An 18,723-nucleotide genomic window follows, 5' to 3' on the forward strand; every position below is an offset into this window, starting at 1 on the left:
CCAAAGAAAGTATATAAATAGGCTTCTAGAGTAAATAGACCCAAACATTGCATAGAAATAAGGTTTAACAATCAATCTGATTAAAATCAGATCTGTACTGTCCTACGTGAAGATCTGACAGCGACCGTTTAGGGGTTATGTTCTGTGACCTATGTTATCACCATAATCGCTATTTTTTCCCCCAGCCAACCAGATAGAACCTTACACCTTCGCGTTAGAGAGACTGAGCAGTATGGTTGAAGAGCATCAATGTGTGCATCTTCGCTAGCCAATGTTCCGATGTGATAACCCTATATACACCTTGGCGTTATGGACGCGGTGGCAAGTCACCGCATCCAATCAAAATTTGGTCGTTCAAATTGTAGCGTTTTTCCTACATGATAGAATCAAGGGGAGCACACAACTTGAATGGGCTAATATATAAGCAAGTATCCAGTGCCGGTCCGTGTTTGCACAAATACATTTCACTCAAATACACATGTAATGGCTTCCTTCTGTTACATAGTCTTAGGTTCAATGTTAAACTTCCAAAGTATTCTTTTTAGGTCAATTGCCCCCACCATTTTCGGTGGATACACAATGCATCACGCTGTTGGTTAGTTGGCACTACATACTAAGGGAGGCAAATCATGAAATCCGATAGACATCGATAGGGCAAAGCACAACTATATATGTTCGATCCGCCAAGGTGTAAATAGGATAATCATATCGAATCTTGGCTAGCGAAGATACAATGTGTGCCGAGCAATTTAAATTATTTTCAAATTTCTGAAACCTGCAATTATATTGGCTAATTCAAAGCTCACCAGAACATGACCCGTAAGCAATGGCTCTTTGTGTGTATGTGTGTTATTTGGAGTTTTAACGTAGCTTTAACAATTTTTCAGTCATATTGCTAAGATGTCTGCAGCTTGACAGTTTATAGTGATGTCTAGCACTGGGGCATCATGCCACAGACATATAGCATGATGTCCCACCCAGTCACATTAGCCTGAGACCTATCCGACCAGTCCTAACACTAACCTCTTAATGCTGAACGCCAAGCGAGGCCGTTGTTAGTACCATTTTTGTAAGTCTTTGGTATGACTCGGCCGGGAATCGAACCCACGACCTTCCGCTTCGGAGGCGGACGCTCTTACCACTGGGCCACCGGAGCAGTGGCTGTCAGATTTCCAAGTAGAACAGCGGAGATCTGATTTTAATTAGATTGCTTAAGCAATATACAGATTGCAGAATTTATCAAATTATATAATCAAAGAGATAGTCACATAATTCTATATCGATAAACTTCCAGAGCAATGAATTTACAACGTTGGCTGGAAATATATTTAAATGAAAAACACGTATTTCATGTATTCAAAAAACAAAATTTGTATGTTACCAATTGTACTTAAAATGTATATTTATCCCCATAATACACTCAAATAACTGGTGCACAAATCCCGATATTAGATATCTGTAATGATACCGTTTTCATACATGTACTTCTATTACGCTCCCCGTTTCACATGCAGGTACCATTATATACAAATAATACGGATACACTAGATTATGTGGGTAGTTTTAATCCACTCGTGAAAAAGAGTGATTTTGTTCTAATCGCTATGCAAATTAAACTGTTTATATGAAAGCTGATCCATGTAACTCAGTATTGTGAACCATCTTTTTGTATCAGGACTACAAATGGTATTTCTACTGCAAATATAATGTCACTGTCGAATAGGTTTTGCCTGGATGAACAGGTAATGAAAACAGGTTTGAAATGTACAATAGCGTATATGCCGATTTATTGACAACGTAAGAATGCCATTTGCCTTTGTCTGCAGTTTATTTGTTGCAGTTTTTCGTTATGTACGTTGCGTGTGCTACTCTATTTTCTGTCACTACTTGGTTTCCATTTCACATCACCGCTCTCTCTCTCTCTCTCTCTCTCTCGTTTTCATCAAAGTATGATTTTAGTTCCTATTTTTAATTATTCATTATTTTAATCACGGTGTGTTCCACAATGCTATTATCTCATATGGTTTGACAGAGCCTTCTACTTTCCCTATTAAATTCTTTATAACAGTCAGTATCTCTGCTTCCTTCTCTGTATCTTGACTCCACATAGTGCATCCTACTTACGCGTCTTAAACATTTTGTATACCGATTCTACATCCATGGATTGGCGTAGTGTCTTGTAATTATTTTTGCCTATTTCTTGCTTTTTTCCTATTCTTGCCTTGGCGACATCTTGCATGGACTTTCTTAGGGCATATGCGGTATCCATACAACATTTACTGGGTGGGTAGAAGAATTAATTTTAAACAAATAGAAAGAAAACAAAATCCAGTAGATCTTATAGCTTGTAATACAACAAATGTCACAGCTGATATTTAAATCCCTACTTAGCTTACAAATTCATCTCATTATTATCATTTTCTCGTCAATATATGGGTCGCTGATCTCTGTCTCTTTCTCACACATGCGTTAGCATGCTATCACCTAAGCGCAGTCATACCAAAATCAAGGTCAACGTGACCTTGACATTTCTAACAGTAAAACGTCATACTCTGTTTCAAGCCTATTCGGTTCTATTTTTATGGATTTATAAATGTTATTTTTGTGATTTAATTAATGTGCACTTGTTTATTATACTGGTACAATCAAGCCCACATTGTTCGATAATTAATGACTATCCTTTTACGTATTCCAAGTCAATTAGGCTGTAGGAAGAGACAACCGCGATCTTGTCGTGTACATCAGCATTGTGTGGCATACATTGCATACGTTACTCTGACCTAAAATAGAATATAATGTGCTTTCGTACTAACGATAATGGTGGTTTGATTCAGTTGTGAAACGAGTGCAAATGAAAACCAAGATACGTTTTAAAATCTTTCACAAATGACTTCAAGGCAGTAAGTACGAGAGAGCAAAAGAAAACCAAGATACGTTTTAAAATCATTCACAAGGGACTTCAAAGCCGTAAGTAGGACATAGGACCGTATTACCTGTCATTACATTCAGGTTATCTTTGTATCTAAATTGCACCAACCTTCTGTAAACCCTTTGACAGCTGCTGTAACGATTCGTTTTTTTAGTATTGAAGAAATTTGGGTCTTAATAGTATATTGCAACATTAAAGACATGTATCAAAGGCTGAATAAATTTATGTCATCTTTATTTTTTGCTTCTCAATACATTACCTAACTTAAGGGTTAAAACTGGGTAATTGTATGTAATTAGTTTGTACCATTTACTTAAGTTTGGAACATTTCTTGAATCTTGTCCCAAACCCGTGTACTTTTAAGACATCGTTTTGAATTCGGTAAGTCAAAGACTATGCAGCTTCCATGGTCACTGATAAAACATCTGTCTCTGGCAGTTCTAATTGCTAATTAGTATTTCATTAGAGAAATAAGGATAATAAGCATCATCAACATTAATTTCCTTTCTTTTTTGCAGAATACTGAAATGGAGAATGGTCATTCGAATCCACTAGAAGTGGATGCCAAATACAGCGCTAAGGAAACGGCAGCCATTGATAAAGTAAGTATACAACATTATATAAGGTTATTTTAATCCAAAATTCTAATTTTTACCCTACAATCCTAAATTTGCACCATATTTATTTAAATGTTAACTAATTGCTTTTATTAGGACAGAATTTTTTAGTACAAGTAACAAGATTGAAAAATTCCTCTAAATTGTATCAAGAGTAAGTTTTGATTAAATTGTATTAGAAGTAAATTGATAAATCATACTGAAAGTAATCCTCTACTAAAATATATTGAGATTTAATCCATTTATTCGTGTTACAATTATATACTACTATTCAACAATGATTACGCTATTATGATCAAGTACGAACCATCTTATACAAAGCATTACTTGTATCTCTGACTCAGCACAAAAAGAGAGTACATTCATCAGGTTATGGAAATAGCGAACTAGACAGATTCCTAAGATTCCTATGGAGGGCAAATGGGCTGATCTTGCAGAAGTACTTACGTAATAATGTACATAGACCTAGACAATAATCTGTAAGAGACTACGAAGCCTCGCTTTGAGATTCTGGCCAACACAAGGAGCTAGGAACGCGCCATATTTGGTGTTGTCTTAAGAAAGCGGGTATAAAAAGCCCCAGCCACGGGCCGACACCAGTTTTGCTGGCCAGAAACTCAAACAGGCTTTGTCTTTGCAGCTCGATCCCGAGTACCTTCAATTCCCCAAGAATGTAGTCACGTCTTCATCATCGAGTGACACTTACATCAAATGACTTGAACTTCCTTTCTCCTCTCTCTCTCTCTCTCGGAATTGAGAAACGGATTGACTTAGAGTTTACGAAGCAATTCTTCACGTAAAAGTTGGTGAAGAAATTCCTTACGTAAATCTTTTACTAGAAAATAAGTTACGAACTTCCCAGCCTTAGTCGTCCCAGTGTGTGTGTGTGTGTGTGTGTGTGTGTGTGCGTGCGTGAGATTAGGATTTTTAACGTAGCTTTAACAACTTTTCAGTCATATCGCTACGATGTCTGCAGTGTGGCAGTTTATAGTGATGTCTAGCACTGGGGCATCATGCCGCAGACACGTAGCATGGTGTCCCACCCAGTCATATTATCCTGACACCAGTCCGACAAGTCTTAACACTAACCTCTTAATGCTGAGCGCCAAACGAGGCACCTGTTAGTACCATTTTTGTAAGTCTTTGGTATGACTCGGCCGGGGTTCGAACGGTGGAAGAAATGCTTTTAGATTTGGTCTGTAGTAATTTTTGTTCATTAAAACAACAGCTAATAAACTTAAAAGAAGAATAAAAGTTAAGATTTTACGGTAAAGAGTAGAATTTTAGTTAAAAATGCTATAGAAAAGTGTTTTAAGCAAAGTTTTCAAAAATTAACCAAACTGGCAAAAGTATGGGTCAAAATTTGATGCTAAAGGACGCTGCACTTACACTTATTATACTATTTATATGTTTGCATGCATTTATATATCGATGAAGGTATGGATGGTCAGACGATATATGGGTTAATGAATGCGTGGTCAGTTGAAATATGGACGAATGGATGGATGGTCATATCACCTACCGATGAATGGATGGATGATCAGATTTTCTATGAGTGAATGGATGGATGGTCAGGTTATCTATGGATGAGTTGATGTATAGTCAAAGTATCTATGAATTAATGGATGGATGGTCAGATTATCTATAGATGAATTAATGGACGGTCAGATTATCTATGAATGGATGGTCAGATTATGTATGGATGAATGGATGGATTGTCAGATTATATATAGATGAATTATTGGATGGTCAGATTATCTATGGATGAATGGATGGATGGTCAAATTATCTATGGATGAATGGATGGATGGTCAGTTTGTATATGGATGAGTGGATGGATGGTCAGTTTGTATATGGATGAATGGATGGATGGTCAGATTATATATGGATGAGTGGATGGATGGTCAAATTATCTATGGATGAATGGATGGATGGTCAGATTATATATGGATGAATGGATGGATGGTCAGATTATATATGGATGAGTGGATGGATGGTCAGATTATATATGGATGAGTGGATGGATGGTCAGTTTGTATATGGATGAGTGGATGGATGGTCAGTTTGTATATGGATGAGTGGATGGATGGTCAGATTATCTATGGATGAATGGATGGATGGTCAAATTATCTATGGATGAATGGATGGATGGTCAGATTATATATGGATGAATGGATGGATGGTCAGATTATATATGGATGAGTGGATGGATGGTCAGATTATATATGGATGAGTGGATGGATGGTCAGTTTGTATATGGATGAGTGGATGGATGGTCAGATTATCTATGGATGAATGGATGGATGGTCAGATTATATATGGATGAGTGGATGGATGGTCAGATTATATATAGATGAATGGATGGATGGTCAGATTATATATGGATGAGTGGATGGATGGTCAGTTTGTATATGGATGAATGGATGGATGGTCAGATTATATATGGATGAGTGGATGGATGGTCAGATTATATATGGATGAGTGGATGGATGGTCAGTTTGTATATGGATGAATGGATGGATGGTCAGATTATATATGGATGAATGGATGGATGGTCAGATTATATATGGATGAGTGGATGGATGGTCAGTTTGTAGATGGATGAATGGATGGATGGTCAGATTATATATGGATTAATGGATGGATGGTCAGTTTGTATATGGATTAATGGATGGATGGTCAGATTATGGATGAATAGATGAATTATCAGATTCTCTATGGATGAATGGATTGATGCATAGTCAGATTATATATGGATGAATGGATGCATTTTCATTTTATCTATGGATGAATGGTCAGATGATATACAGATGAACGAATGCGTGGTTGGATTATATATGGATGAGTGGATCAGTAAATAAACCGGCGGATGCATAAAGAACGTATTCTTAATTTGTTGAAAATGTAATGCATTTTGTTGTTTATAAATCGAGTCCAACCGCAAACTGCACATACCCAGGTTGGCTGTCGCGTATGCGCGATAGATCTGGGTATATATAATTTGTTAGGAGTAATCAGTAGAACAAACAACATAGATCCTAATCTGCCATCGCATTATGGGACGCCATATCAGGGTCTTTGATGATTGCACTTGGATATGAATTTATAAGCGATTATACAAATATAACAGAGGCATTATTCATATCAACTGATGCTAAGATAACTGAATCTGGAATGTCCATAATTGCCATTTTGAGGGTTTGAACTTTTTAATTTGATTTTGAAACAGTAAGAGGAAAAAGCCAATTAAAATATTAGGAAAATATTCCAAAACAAAAGGTGTTTGGAAACAAACATATAAATACGGATGATGGTTGTCTTTATCACGTAAAGTCTTGTCGTCTGCATCTGAAGTATGAACTACGAATAACTAAGGCTGTGCATATAATTAAACAAAGACACTGATCTCTTTGTTGATTCACAGTTGCATAAATAGAATCTTCATGAATTGCCTGAAACTTATGAGGACAAGACTGAAAAAGTACTTGCATATTGTGCATTTTATGCTGCACAAATCCTAGATCCCTTTTAAGTTCAATTTGCAAGTATCATGAATTATTCATATGTATAAGACAAATTAAGCTAAATTGTCACCTTAACTAGTAGGCCTAAATACCAATATTTCGAATGGTACTTCTTTCTTTTTATGATAACTGCATGCATCTTATAGGTAAGACCCCGTAAAAGGATCATCCGTCCGACGTATAATGCAATGAAACTTTCAAAAAGCGCCCCTACCCCACCCCCTTTTAACGGGGATTGTCAATGCCATAACTTTACATTATGAGTAAAAACTGAATTATTAGAAAAGGATATTAGTGAATTTGATTATTTACTGTGCTCTTGGTATGTGTTTTTGTGATAATTTGTTGAAACTATTAACATTTACAGCTTCGTGCCAGACTCAGCGACCTTGTGCGTCCAGGCACACCGGATTCAGATTTATGGAAATGGCTGAAAGGTATGAGTTATAAGTAATATGTATCTCGACTGCAGAAGCTGAGTGACGACAGAGATAAAATTGCATTCCCATGACAAAACTACATCGTTCCCATAAGAAAGATATCTCATTACCAATGCTGTATCGTTCCAACCAGAGACCAAAAACTCGTGTCGTTTCTGCATGAAAGCTATGTTGTTCCCATGATATTCGTATGCTGCTACCACGACACTGCTCTGTCATTTCCACCTAAACAACATGGCATCCCAACCAGAAACCTATTTTGTTCCCATTAAAAAGGAACGCGTACGTTGTTCGCTCGATTTAAGTATACTGTTCAAGCGAGATTATGTCTTGCAAACTGGTTGCAATAATTAAGGCGAACAACATTGCTTTTTCAAGGTAACACTTGATCCTAATCAATATTTCAGGGTATATGTCCTCAGTGCCCTCCTCACTGTCTTCGGGGTACTATCAGCCCCTTCCCTCTGCTTTTCTGACATCATTTCATCTATTTCTCTTCAGATCATCTAATAAAAGTTTAACATGATATTTATTACACTTATTTGTCTGTTATTTAAGGTATGATAGATCTATTAAATTCAAATGTTCATGATTGAGATTAAAGTTCTTATATCGTTTAACCTTATGCATGGTTACAACATGTGTCCTTACGTTAAACAAAATTACCACTAGCAGTGGCGTTTACCCTCTTATAAAGTTTTTTTTATGGCAAAACATTCCACCTTGTAACGAAAAGCGTCCAGTTGTTCACCAAAAGTGCTCCTATCACTAACGATTTCTGACCTCCCCTCCACCACTGTAAGAAATTTCAGACTGGAATATGTTAAGTTCTCTTGTGCGTGATATTGCTATTTTGGGATAACAGCAAAGCCTTTTATGGGAAAGAAGTTGCTTTCTCATAGAAAAAACACGAAACCTTTCCTTCTCGTAGGAACCAATGTGTGGATATAACATAGCAATATCGTGAAAAGACATAGTTTTCTTGTGGAAGCGAGGATGTTATCTCATTGAAATGATATAAATTCTGGCTAATAAAACATTAGCCTTGCTTTTTTTTGATGCAATGAAACCACTCTCTTGTAAAGGGACATTATTGTCCTTTGCTCGCGTCTTTCGCAAGCCGCTGAAGAAGACAATAAAGGTACTGCTAATGACACATTTAATTTGCGGTTTATGGTTTATGCAGGCATGAAAGGTTTCTCGTAGGTTACTATACATGGTATTTTTCTTAAGAGACTGTGATTCCTACAGCACTATATATATATATATATATATATATATATATATATATATATATATATATATATATATATATATATATATATATATATATATATATATATATATATATATATATATATATATATATATATATATATATATATATATATATATATATATATATATATATATTATTGACTACAACCAAGCTTAAAATAAAGCTACTGCAAAAAGTTCTGTACAAAATTAGAATGGGTCGGGGGTATTACTGGTCTTATGATAAGATGATGACATTCATATAGTGATTGCTGAAGTTCTTTTTTCGCGTTTGATTCATTTAATGTACTTGGGTTTTTTTTATTTATTTATTTTATTTTATAGAAACACTACCCTTAATAATAACATTTTATTTTGTGCAAATAATGTTTGCTAGGCTTTCAGTGTAGTTTATTATGCAATGAAAACATATGTACAGCTAAAAGAATATGTGCGTTGTTGCGAAACTGCAGGTGTCTTAGATTTTCACCTTTAGCTTCCGTACACGTTCCTCTTTTGAAAAGGAGCAATGTATTCATTTTTTTTTCAGTCTGTAGTCACACTACATGACTATCCACCGACTGTAAACATTCTCCTGTTACGAATAATGATTGAATTGCTTATGATGGACGAAAGACAGATGGATAAACGTAGACCGAAGTACGCTCTTTCTCTTTCATTAAGTTATACAAGTAGTGTTATTTATTATCTATATATCTGTATTTATCATTCGAAGCCTGCTTGGAAGGGGGCATTAACTATTCGACAGGCCCGGCCGTAGGGCAAGGCTAACGAGGCAACCACCTTGGGCCCCGCGCTAACTTGCAATGCAATTTTTTTGCTTGGGGCCCCGCGCTTATCACTTGCTGCCTTGGGCCCCGCACATCCAAGGGCCGGGCCTGTTATTCGAAACCTGATTTGACAATTTTGTTTATTTTCAAGCTCGACAGTATGATGTGTCTAAAGCAGAGCAAATGTTCAGAGCGGTAAGTTATACCAATGTTCCAGAATAATGTGGATCAAAATGAACATTCATATGTAAAATGATTGGAGGCTTCGGACAGTCTGAATTGGAATTTATTTTCTAAAACTTAATATTCATTTTGAAATGATATTTAGTGAATATATCCCAGAGCAAAATTTCTAATCAGTTTAATTTAATGTATTTTGAGATTCTTGTTCAGCGTTGGAAATACACTGCTGCAAGACTCATAAATTTTTTAATGATCGCAAAGACACTTGAATGTTTCTTTTTTTCTCCTGTTAATCAGTATTTATTATGTAATTCAGGTTCAGAATTTATGATTATCCAGCATTTGATCTTAAAGAAGAAAAATCTTAAATTCGAAATTTGCGTTAGATGTGATGAATACATTTTATTTTTCAATTTGAAGAGGAATGTTACTGTAAAATGTTTATAAATTAGTATATTTTGTGTACATTCTTATAGTTTAGTATATTTTGCTGGATTTTGTCAGTATGTTATTCCACAACCTGCATGCAATACTGCGTTCAATCACTCACGCCTAGTATCAAATCAAAATCCGGATGTTGTTTAGAGGCCATGAGATGGTGCTGAGTAAAGCTGAGTAAATATACGGTGAAAAACCGCACTCTTTTGCTGATTTAGTTTTACCATTATATTAATCGTAGAATGGGTAATTTCAAATCACGTTTGAACTTGGAAAGAATTGCGTCATGTTTTGAATAAGTATATTAATAAATGGACTTTACATCAGTTTTCATGATCACAAGACAGCTGAATAAACATAACATGTAAAGAAAACAGAAAAGCTGGAAGTAAGTTAATATTTAACATTTAAATATCCTTGCTTTTGTAGAGTAAAGCTTTCAAAGAAAATATCAGAGCAGATTTTCTCTTATCAGAATACTCTCCACCTGAGGTAACACTTACAATTCATAGCTATCTACACTAGCTCACAGTCTGAGATCCATGCAAACCGTGTAATGTAGACTCGGCTACGACGTTAATGATTAAAATTGCAAATAGATTTTACGCTGTTTTCTAATCTATTCTATCGATGCGACTTAGGTAATGATCTCTTGGTGTATATGAGTCTACGATACACGTATTAAGCTAAATACTAACACCTCATATTATGTGGCATTTTGGTATTCATACTTTTACCATAAGAGTCAAATTCATGTTTCCGGTAGGTAAAACATTCGGTTTGCTCACTTTCCATCCATAGTCTTGTGTTAAAAGTCTAAATTCATGCATTTAGGATTTATTTTAAATAATCGTTAACAAATTGGCGAAATCGATAAATGATTTCAATCACTTTTTATTCGATTTTACAATTACTTTTGTCACTGAAGTTAAAATGATAAAAGAAATGTAGTGTAATAAAGACTAAGTATATCAGTTGTTCTCCCTTTGAGGTATTTATCACAGTGATAATGCCGATGTCAAAAGTTTGGATACAGTTTTGCACATATTTCAGTACTAACTATAATTAAGGCCTTTGCAACTTTATTTTTATGATAAAAGAAGGCATTTGTGTTTTTATAATTGTGGTAAATAAGGTATTTGTACCTTTATTTTATGGTAGAAGAAGGCCTTTGTGTTTTTATTCTTACGGTAAGATAGGTATTTTCTCCTTTATTTTGATGGCAAAAGAAGACGTTTGTTTTTTATTTTTACGGTAAGAAAGGCTTTTGTGTCTTTATTCTTACTGTAAGAAATGCCTTTGTGTCTATTTTTGCAGTACGAAAGGCCTTTGCATCTTATATTTTCGCTTTCTACTGACTAGTTTTCTCTGCATTCCCACTTTCGTCACTAATCAACATGTCTTTAAATAATAGAAGCAGACGCAGTGTCATCTTGTAGTTTGACTGCATCCTTGCTTAAACATATTTGTAACAAAGAGATGGGATTTAGTGTTTGTCAAAGATTTTTCACAGAAGGTTTGTTCTTTTCAATAATTGTATCTTAACTGTCCATTTCATCTTGTATGTACACATGTGATGTGTGTGGATCTGTGTTTTAGATTTATAATGAACAGGTTTGTTATCGTGCTTATACAGTTTAAAGACCACCGGAATGAGTTTGCAACATGAGGCTGCGTTTGTGTAGATTCTTAACATGATTCAAAGTACTAACAACTACTATTACTGAAGTATAATGTAATCGAAACTAATATAAACTGAAGCCAACATGATTCACCCTTGTCTTCGTCTTCTTTCTTATGAAGCATGAAGGAGCTTCGGTGGGAATTACAAATTAGCAATGTATAAAGAATTATTTTACACCGATAAAATAGCCGTTATTGGTACTGGTGTCACGAGACTTCTCCAGAGGAAAAACCCAAAACTCTCTTAACGGGAGTAAGTCTTTACCCAATCTCATTAGAATCAGATTGTCCAGCGCGAAGATCTGACAGCGACCACTTATGGGTTATGTTCTTTTGATCTATGAATTAGCCCCTGGAAATGCAGCTTTCAGAACAGGAATGTGAATCAAATCGTTCGGCACACACTGATGCTTGATACTGCTCAGTCTCAAAAACACGAAGAGAAACGACGTCATCTGATTGACTAGCACAATTAGCGATTATGGTAATAACATAAGTCACCTGAACATGACCTCTAAGCGGTCGCTATGAGATCTGAAGGTAGGACAGTGGAGATCTAATTGTCATGAGATTGGTCGTTGCCTGCCAATTGCATGTTGGAAATGAACGGAAGAATTAAGGCCAAATCTCACAGTAACTGACATACTATCCTCTGACACCAGCCGTTTAAAGATTTCGTCTGTCAATTAAGAAAGAATGTAACGTCCATGTCTGTTTGTGTGTGTGTGTGTGTATATATATATATATATATATATATATATATATATATATATATATATATATATATATATATATATATATAAGTAGTCTCATTAGCTGACCTGGCGGCAAATTAACTAATGCTTTTTTTATAGCTTTACCGGTCATCGTCCAGAAGAATTTATGAGATGGCCTGTTGTCCATCCTCCGAGCATAAGCAAACAAACTAAAATGTGCATCCCGAAAGATAAAGGATATCAGCATTTAACTTTAATCAGAAGTTTATATGAACAGGCTTCCTTATTTGGAAGATCATTATTTTGATGAATATTGAACCACAGGTGCAGGATATATAATTATCATGTACATACACTTATATGGCAGTGAAGATAATACCCGTATATTGTACATTATACAGGGAAATGGTAAACGTAGCTGTTATTGTAGCTGTTATTTTCTTTTCCAAAACTGTACTCATTGAATATGATACTCATTAATTTCTTTCCGAGTACAATGGAGCTAATGCACATGCATTCACATTTGTATTCGCCTTAAGTCGAGTCACATTTTAGAATATTTGTGTTCGATCTCAATGAATAAATGTTTGTAAAATAAAATTATCATCTTCCAAATTAACACTTCTAAACAGTGATGCCTTTACAACTGAGTGATTAAGATAATGTTTCCATCGAGATTTCTGCGTCGAAACGCTTCCTAAATACGTAAAAAGTTCACTTAATATTATTGCGTGTACACTATGTTATAGAACCAGGTAACCAGAAAAGAATATCGCCTGGACTACATTACACAAGAATTCGAGGAACCCGAGGTATCGTAAGGGTACTGTCCACGTGCTTCGTGTGCCTGAAGTCGTAGTGTTGTGTCTGCTTGCCACAAGAATGCTTCTTTTCTTCACGCAAATCTTAATAATACGTAATTTGTGCTAAAACCAAAATGAGTCAGTAATCTCTTTTACCTTAATATGATAGTCGTTATAATTTTCGCCTCTTCGTTTGCGTCATTTGTATGGCTATTGTATGTCTCCCCATGCATTTTATTTCAGCAGAGTCCTTTTTCACAACGCTAAATACAGCCGAGTCAGAAATTCGAGCAAATAGTTGCTTTTGCTTCTCCAACTTTTGTTTCAAAAGCAAGCAATCCATATCATGATTTGTTTATCGCACGTTGGCATTGCCTCTGTTTGGAATGACTTTCTTTGTTATATCTAGCATACGTACTTTCTTTTATAATGAATTAAGTTAAACCTCGAATTATGCACGGCCGTAACAATATTCTAGGTCAGTGGTTCACGGCCTTTTCGAGTATGATGACCCTTTCTTAACTTCATAAACTTGTGTGGACACTCAAATGCCAATAATTGTGCTTTTAGGTTCCCTTGGAATAACCCTGCGGCCCCAGGCAGTGCCAAATTGCGAGTAAACGAAGTGTGGTAATGGCTTGCTTGCTCATAACACATGATCGCATCGGGCATGTGCAGTTCGAAGCGGTAAATTGTGTAGTTATTGGCTTCAATTAATTTTATCGTTGTTTCAACACTTGACATCGATATTTCCCTTCCGCAGGAATATTTAATATGCATAATGACCCATATTTTGTCAGGTAAAAATCGCGAAAATTGAAAATGAAGAAACACATATTCTTCTTCTTCTTCTTCTTCTTCTTATTATTATTATTATTACTACTACAATTATTGTATCACGCCAAGGGTCTAAAGTCAGCTTGTTTAAATTTACCTCAAAACCAAGGAAAGAATGGCTTGAGGTCGTTGTTTCCCCGATTTCCAAGGACCTCACGATAGCGTTCTCTTTCAGCTGAAGAATACATGCATATTAAATATTATGAATTTGAATGTTTTCTCTGTTCCTGCAATCTTGTTTGTTTAAGGGGGGTTTGGGGTTGGGGGCTTCATTAAATGTTTCTGATGTTTCTAATTTATCTCTACATTATTAAACCTTAATTTATCTGAAGTAGATTGAACATAACTTCTACCAGTTTATTTGAATACGGTATGCCACAGATTATAATAAAGTTACTGTGTCAAACATTTTAGATTTATCTCGGTCATGTTGAATGCATGTTGTCATCAATATCACCATAAAAAAGTAATGAACATCAGTCTGTGATATAATAAATTAAAGAAATGTTATGTTGTAATTAAATATCTCTCTTTTCATCAAGAATATATTCCTATTAAATAAATATTTTCAATTGATTCATGCAAGAAAAAATGGCATAATCTGTATTATAAACGTGTGTAAAGATGATGAAAACATTTGATTTTGAAGACATTTGATAACTTTGATCACCAAAAAACATGCTTATATACCGTTTTCGCTACACTTCTTTTGCATTTAAACCATGTACCGTTTCTGCTCGCTTACAGGTCAAGTCAAACTGCAAGCAACATAGACCCTTACCCGCCGTCGCATAATGCACGGACAGATCAGGGTTTTTGTTGTTTGTTGCGATCACTCTTAACAAACTGCACAGACCCAGATCCGCTGGCGCATTATGCCACGGCTGATCTGAGTCTGTGCCATTTGCATTTGGACAGGGCTGATAAATGAGTAAATACGGTGTTTCATTAATGTCATTACCCAACGGCGTATTCGCCATGCTTGCTTGTATCGAATAAGACGCATCGATCGATAATGATATACAAGTAAAACTATCATACGCTTGTAATATTTCTTGAGCCATCATATAGTGTGATGCTTTGTAAGATTTCCTCAGTCATCAATAACGATAAAGATTCTTTATTTGAAAATTCATCAGCGAATAATCGAAGGATCAATATGTACCAATCTTAACCTGCCATAAACATTAAGCCTGTGTGTCCATGTGTTTATATTACAAGCAAGCATTATATGTTTATATTGCAAGCAAGCATTGTGTTTATATTGCAGGCAAGCATTATGTTTTGATATTTGCTCAAATATATTTACCTTGGAAGGTCATAAAGAAATATCTGACGGGGGGATTTTGTGGCTACGACAAGGACGGCTCTCCAGTCCGAGTGGAACTTTATGGACATCTTGATATGAAAGGTATCATGGCGTCTGTCCGGAAGTCCGATTTGGAGAAGTCAAAGCTGCTGCAATGTGAACAGATTGTACAAATGTGGAAAGAACAAAGTAAAAAGGTAATCGATATAAGTTAGGACTGAAGTAACCAATTATTAGTTTTGACTGTTGTGGATTCTTTTTAACTAGTATGTATTAAAGAACAGTGTATTATGAATATCAGCAAAATTAATCAATTTGGAAATAAAACAAAACACATTTTACAGATAGTATAGGTAATTCTAACAATAATAATGATAAAATTACTAATGCTTCTATCACTGATAATAATGATAACACTGATGATGACGATTACATACAATTCGAAATTATTGACTGAATTGAAACAAGAGAGTGACAGCGGGGACACTAATTTTCAGTTTTGGTCTACCTAAGGTGTTGCAAAACAATTCCTGTATCATAACATGACCCGGTATATGTTGATTATGAAATGTAAATGGAGCTGCTATATCCTTGACTCAATATATGCAATCCGTTTCTATGGCAACCATGACGGATCATAAGAATCAATATTCATTACATAACTTTGTATATCTCCTTATTATAAACAGTAGATATTTCCAAAAGGAAATGTACGCTCCAGAGTAAAATCATAAGAAGACTTCCAATAACAACACTTCAGAAACAAGCTTTAAGAGAAGATACTCTCATCTTTGCGATTCAAAGATTACAGTGCTTTTCACAATTCTTTAATGTGGGAGCAATACTATATTGTCAGCTAAACCTATATAAGTGTCTGAGTGTGTGTGTGCGTGTGTTTCTGATTTTTGACGACGCTTAAAATTTTTTTTAGTCATATCGCTAAGATGTCTGCAGTGTGATAATTTATAGCGATGTCTAGCACAGGGACATCATGTCGCAGGCATGTTGCACGATGTCCCACGTAGTCACATTATCCTGACACGAGGCCGACCTTTCCTTACACTAACATATTAATGCTGAGCGCCGAGCAAGGCAGCTGCAAGTACCATTTTTGATCAATTGGTATGACTGTGGCGGGGTTTGAACCTGCGACCTCCCGCATCCGAGGCGGACGCTCTAACCACTAGGTCACCGGAGCGGTCTGCGTCGTTTGTTCTACTGATTACTCCTATCAGTCGTTATATACCACTATATACCAATACATTTTGCGACGGTCAGCTCTGGGATTCTGCCGTTTTCATTTAGAATCGAATTTTACGCAGATAGAGACAGTAATAACGTACCATACTGCTACGAAAAAGCAAAACGAGTTCTGTAAAATCCGACAAGCAGTTTAATTGTCAAAGTTACAAAATAAAATTCAGAGGAGCGTACAGTATTGTAAATTAAATCCCAAAATAATCGTAAATGTTCTATCACAAATCCAAGAGTATAGAAAATTCCAATCTTGAATGTGCTGATGTATAAATAATCTTGAATATACCGATTTACCAATAGTATTGCTGTATCACAATAATATAATCCAGAATATATTCGAATGAATTTACAATAATCCAAGAATAATGTTTTTGTCAGAAATGTGAATGAGCGCTTTCTACTTCCAATAAATAATTGAAATAAAAAAATTCCTCTTAAATTATGTCTGAGTACAAGTAAAAGTGATTCCACAAGAACTGACCTAAAATAGGAATGAAGGCTTTATTTACAACTTAAGCTTTATATAAAAACATAAAACACAATAAGATGACCAGGATGTGGATCAAAAGTTTCTTTGTAAAACATTCTAAATTTTGTAAATGAGATTAGACCTTGGACTGTTTGTAACTTACAAACTTGACAAAATCAGGTAGACGATAGAATTTCCAAGGGAAAAACCAAGGTCCTGAACTCAAAATGAAGCAAACATGTTGCTTACAAATTATTATTATCTTAAAGCATAATCTAAATTCATTGATAAAATTACCTATATAATATGTAGTTTACAAATGACCCTTGCAAGCTACAATCACGGACAATATATACATATAACAATATTGTTGCAGCGGTGAAAATCTTGATTTATATAATTTTGTCTATTGTATGGGCAGAATTAACGGAGTAGAGAAATGTTTTATATCTTGTTAAACAAAAGGTGATTTTAAAATCACTTAAATTACTTACCTGCTGTACGCATCTTGTAATATTCTCTTGTCTCCAAAATTTCTGAAAACAGTTGTCCTTGACGTTTACTTAAAGAGATATTATTTTCCTGTACATTAATCTATATTTATTACTGACCCCTGTTGTCTGTGAAAAGTAGGTCCACAAGTTATAAGAGACGAGTGTCGGAGATACTGACTGAACAATAAGCTTTTCTATCTGACTTTGAAAACATTATAGGATAATAATGTATTATTCTTAAATACTGTCCTTGGTTCTTTTGACACATTAAGTTGATGAGGCAAAGTTTAAGCTAGGCTTAGGTTACATTTCTTTGCCGTGTCCTGGCCACATATCAAACAAATAGTGGTTGGCCTAGGTGTTGTGCTCAAACATGTTCATATTGTATAGCCATGATAACAGTCACGAAGTATGATTTCTCAAACAAAAATTAATTATTCTTGTCAGCTACAAGATCTTTCAGAAATAAATTCTTTGAAGACCTATCATTCAAGAAAAAATAACAATTCTGACCTCCTCTGATGATTTCTGGCACGTTGGTCCCAAACATTCTTGACTGGGGATGGTTCAGATTATTGGCGATAGAGACTGATCACGTCGCCTAAAGAAGCAAATATCCGTCGATAATCCTCCACCCAGGTAGAAGCCGAAATATAACATTATTCATACCATTGAAGAGGCGGTATCCCATTATCCGATGTGCGGGACTCCTTGTATTAATTGCATTGCCGTGCTTCAGGCTCAATATGTATAGTCATAGTCATACATGTACATGAACACCGAACATCAAAGCATAATTGCAAATGGATAATGATTCGTTCCAATCTATAAAATAACCTTTAGGCTTTGCTTTCAACGTCATATTTACGCGGTTACCCACCATATGTAATTAAGCGATTGGTACCACTTATATCGTTCTACGTATAATAGGCCAACATTTATTATTCAATATTATTTTGTAAAACTATCTTAAATA

The 18,723-nt window shown here is 35.3% G+C and overlaps 1 protein-coding gene and 1 non-coding gene across 4 annotated transcripts in view; one reads left to right on the top strand and one right to left on the bottom strand.

Annotated features, from left to right (window-relative positions):
• Nucleotides 1-1,083: 1,083 nt before the first annotated feature.
• On the bottom strand, nt 1,084-1,156 carry Trnar-ccg (transfer RNA arginine (anticodon CCG)). Its single transcript has one exon. It is a non-coding gene; the product is annotated as a tRNA-Arg (tRNA).
• Nucleotides 1,157-3,453: 2,297 nt separating this feature from the next.
• Nucleotides 3,454-18,723, top strand: part of LOC149775884 (retinal-binding protein-like) — a 44,120-nt gene continuing 28,850 nt past the window's right edge. For 2 of the 3 annotated variants that reach the window (XM_089943243.1, XM_089943244.1), the window contains exons 1-6: nt 3,454-3,531; nt 7,438-7,507; nt 9,710-9,753; nt 10,609-10,671; nt 13,328-13,390; nt 15,536-15,724. In XM_089943243.1, coding sequence (XP_089799369.1) covers nt 3,457-3,531; nt 7,438-7,507; nt 9,710-9,753; nt 10,609-10,671; nt 13,328-13,390; nt 15,536-15,724 — 504 coding nt within the window. In that variant the 5' untranslated portion in view covers nt 3,454-3,456. Of the gene's footprint in view, nt 3,532-7,437; nt 7,508-9,709; nt 9,754-10,608; nt 10,672-13,327; nt 13,391-14,597; nt 15,725-18,723 lie in introns of those variants that run through there. The other variant, XM_089943245.1, reaches the window with a different exon arrangement.

This window comes from Sinohyriopsis cumingii, chromosome 19 (assembly GCF_028554795.1).
Source record: "Sinohyriopsis cumingii isolate HCF-2022 chromosome 19, ASM2855479v2, whole genome shotgun sequence".
NCBI lineage: Eukaryota > Metazoa > Mollusca > Bivalvia > Unionida > Unionidae > Sinohyriopsis > Sinohyriopsis cumingii.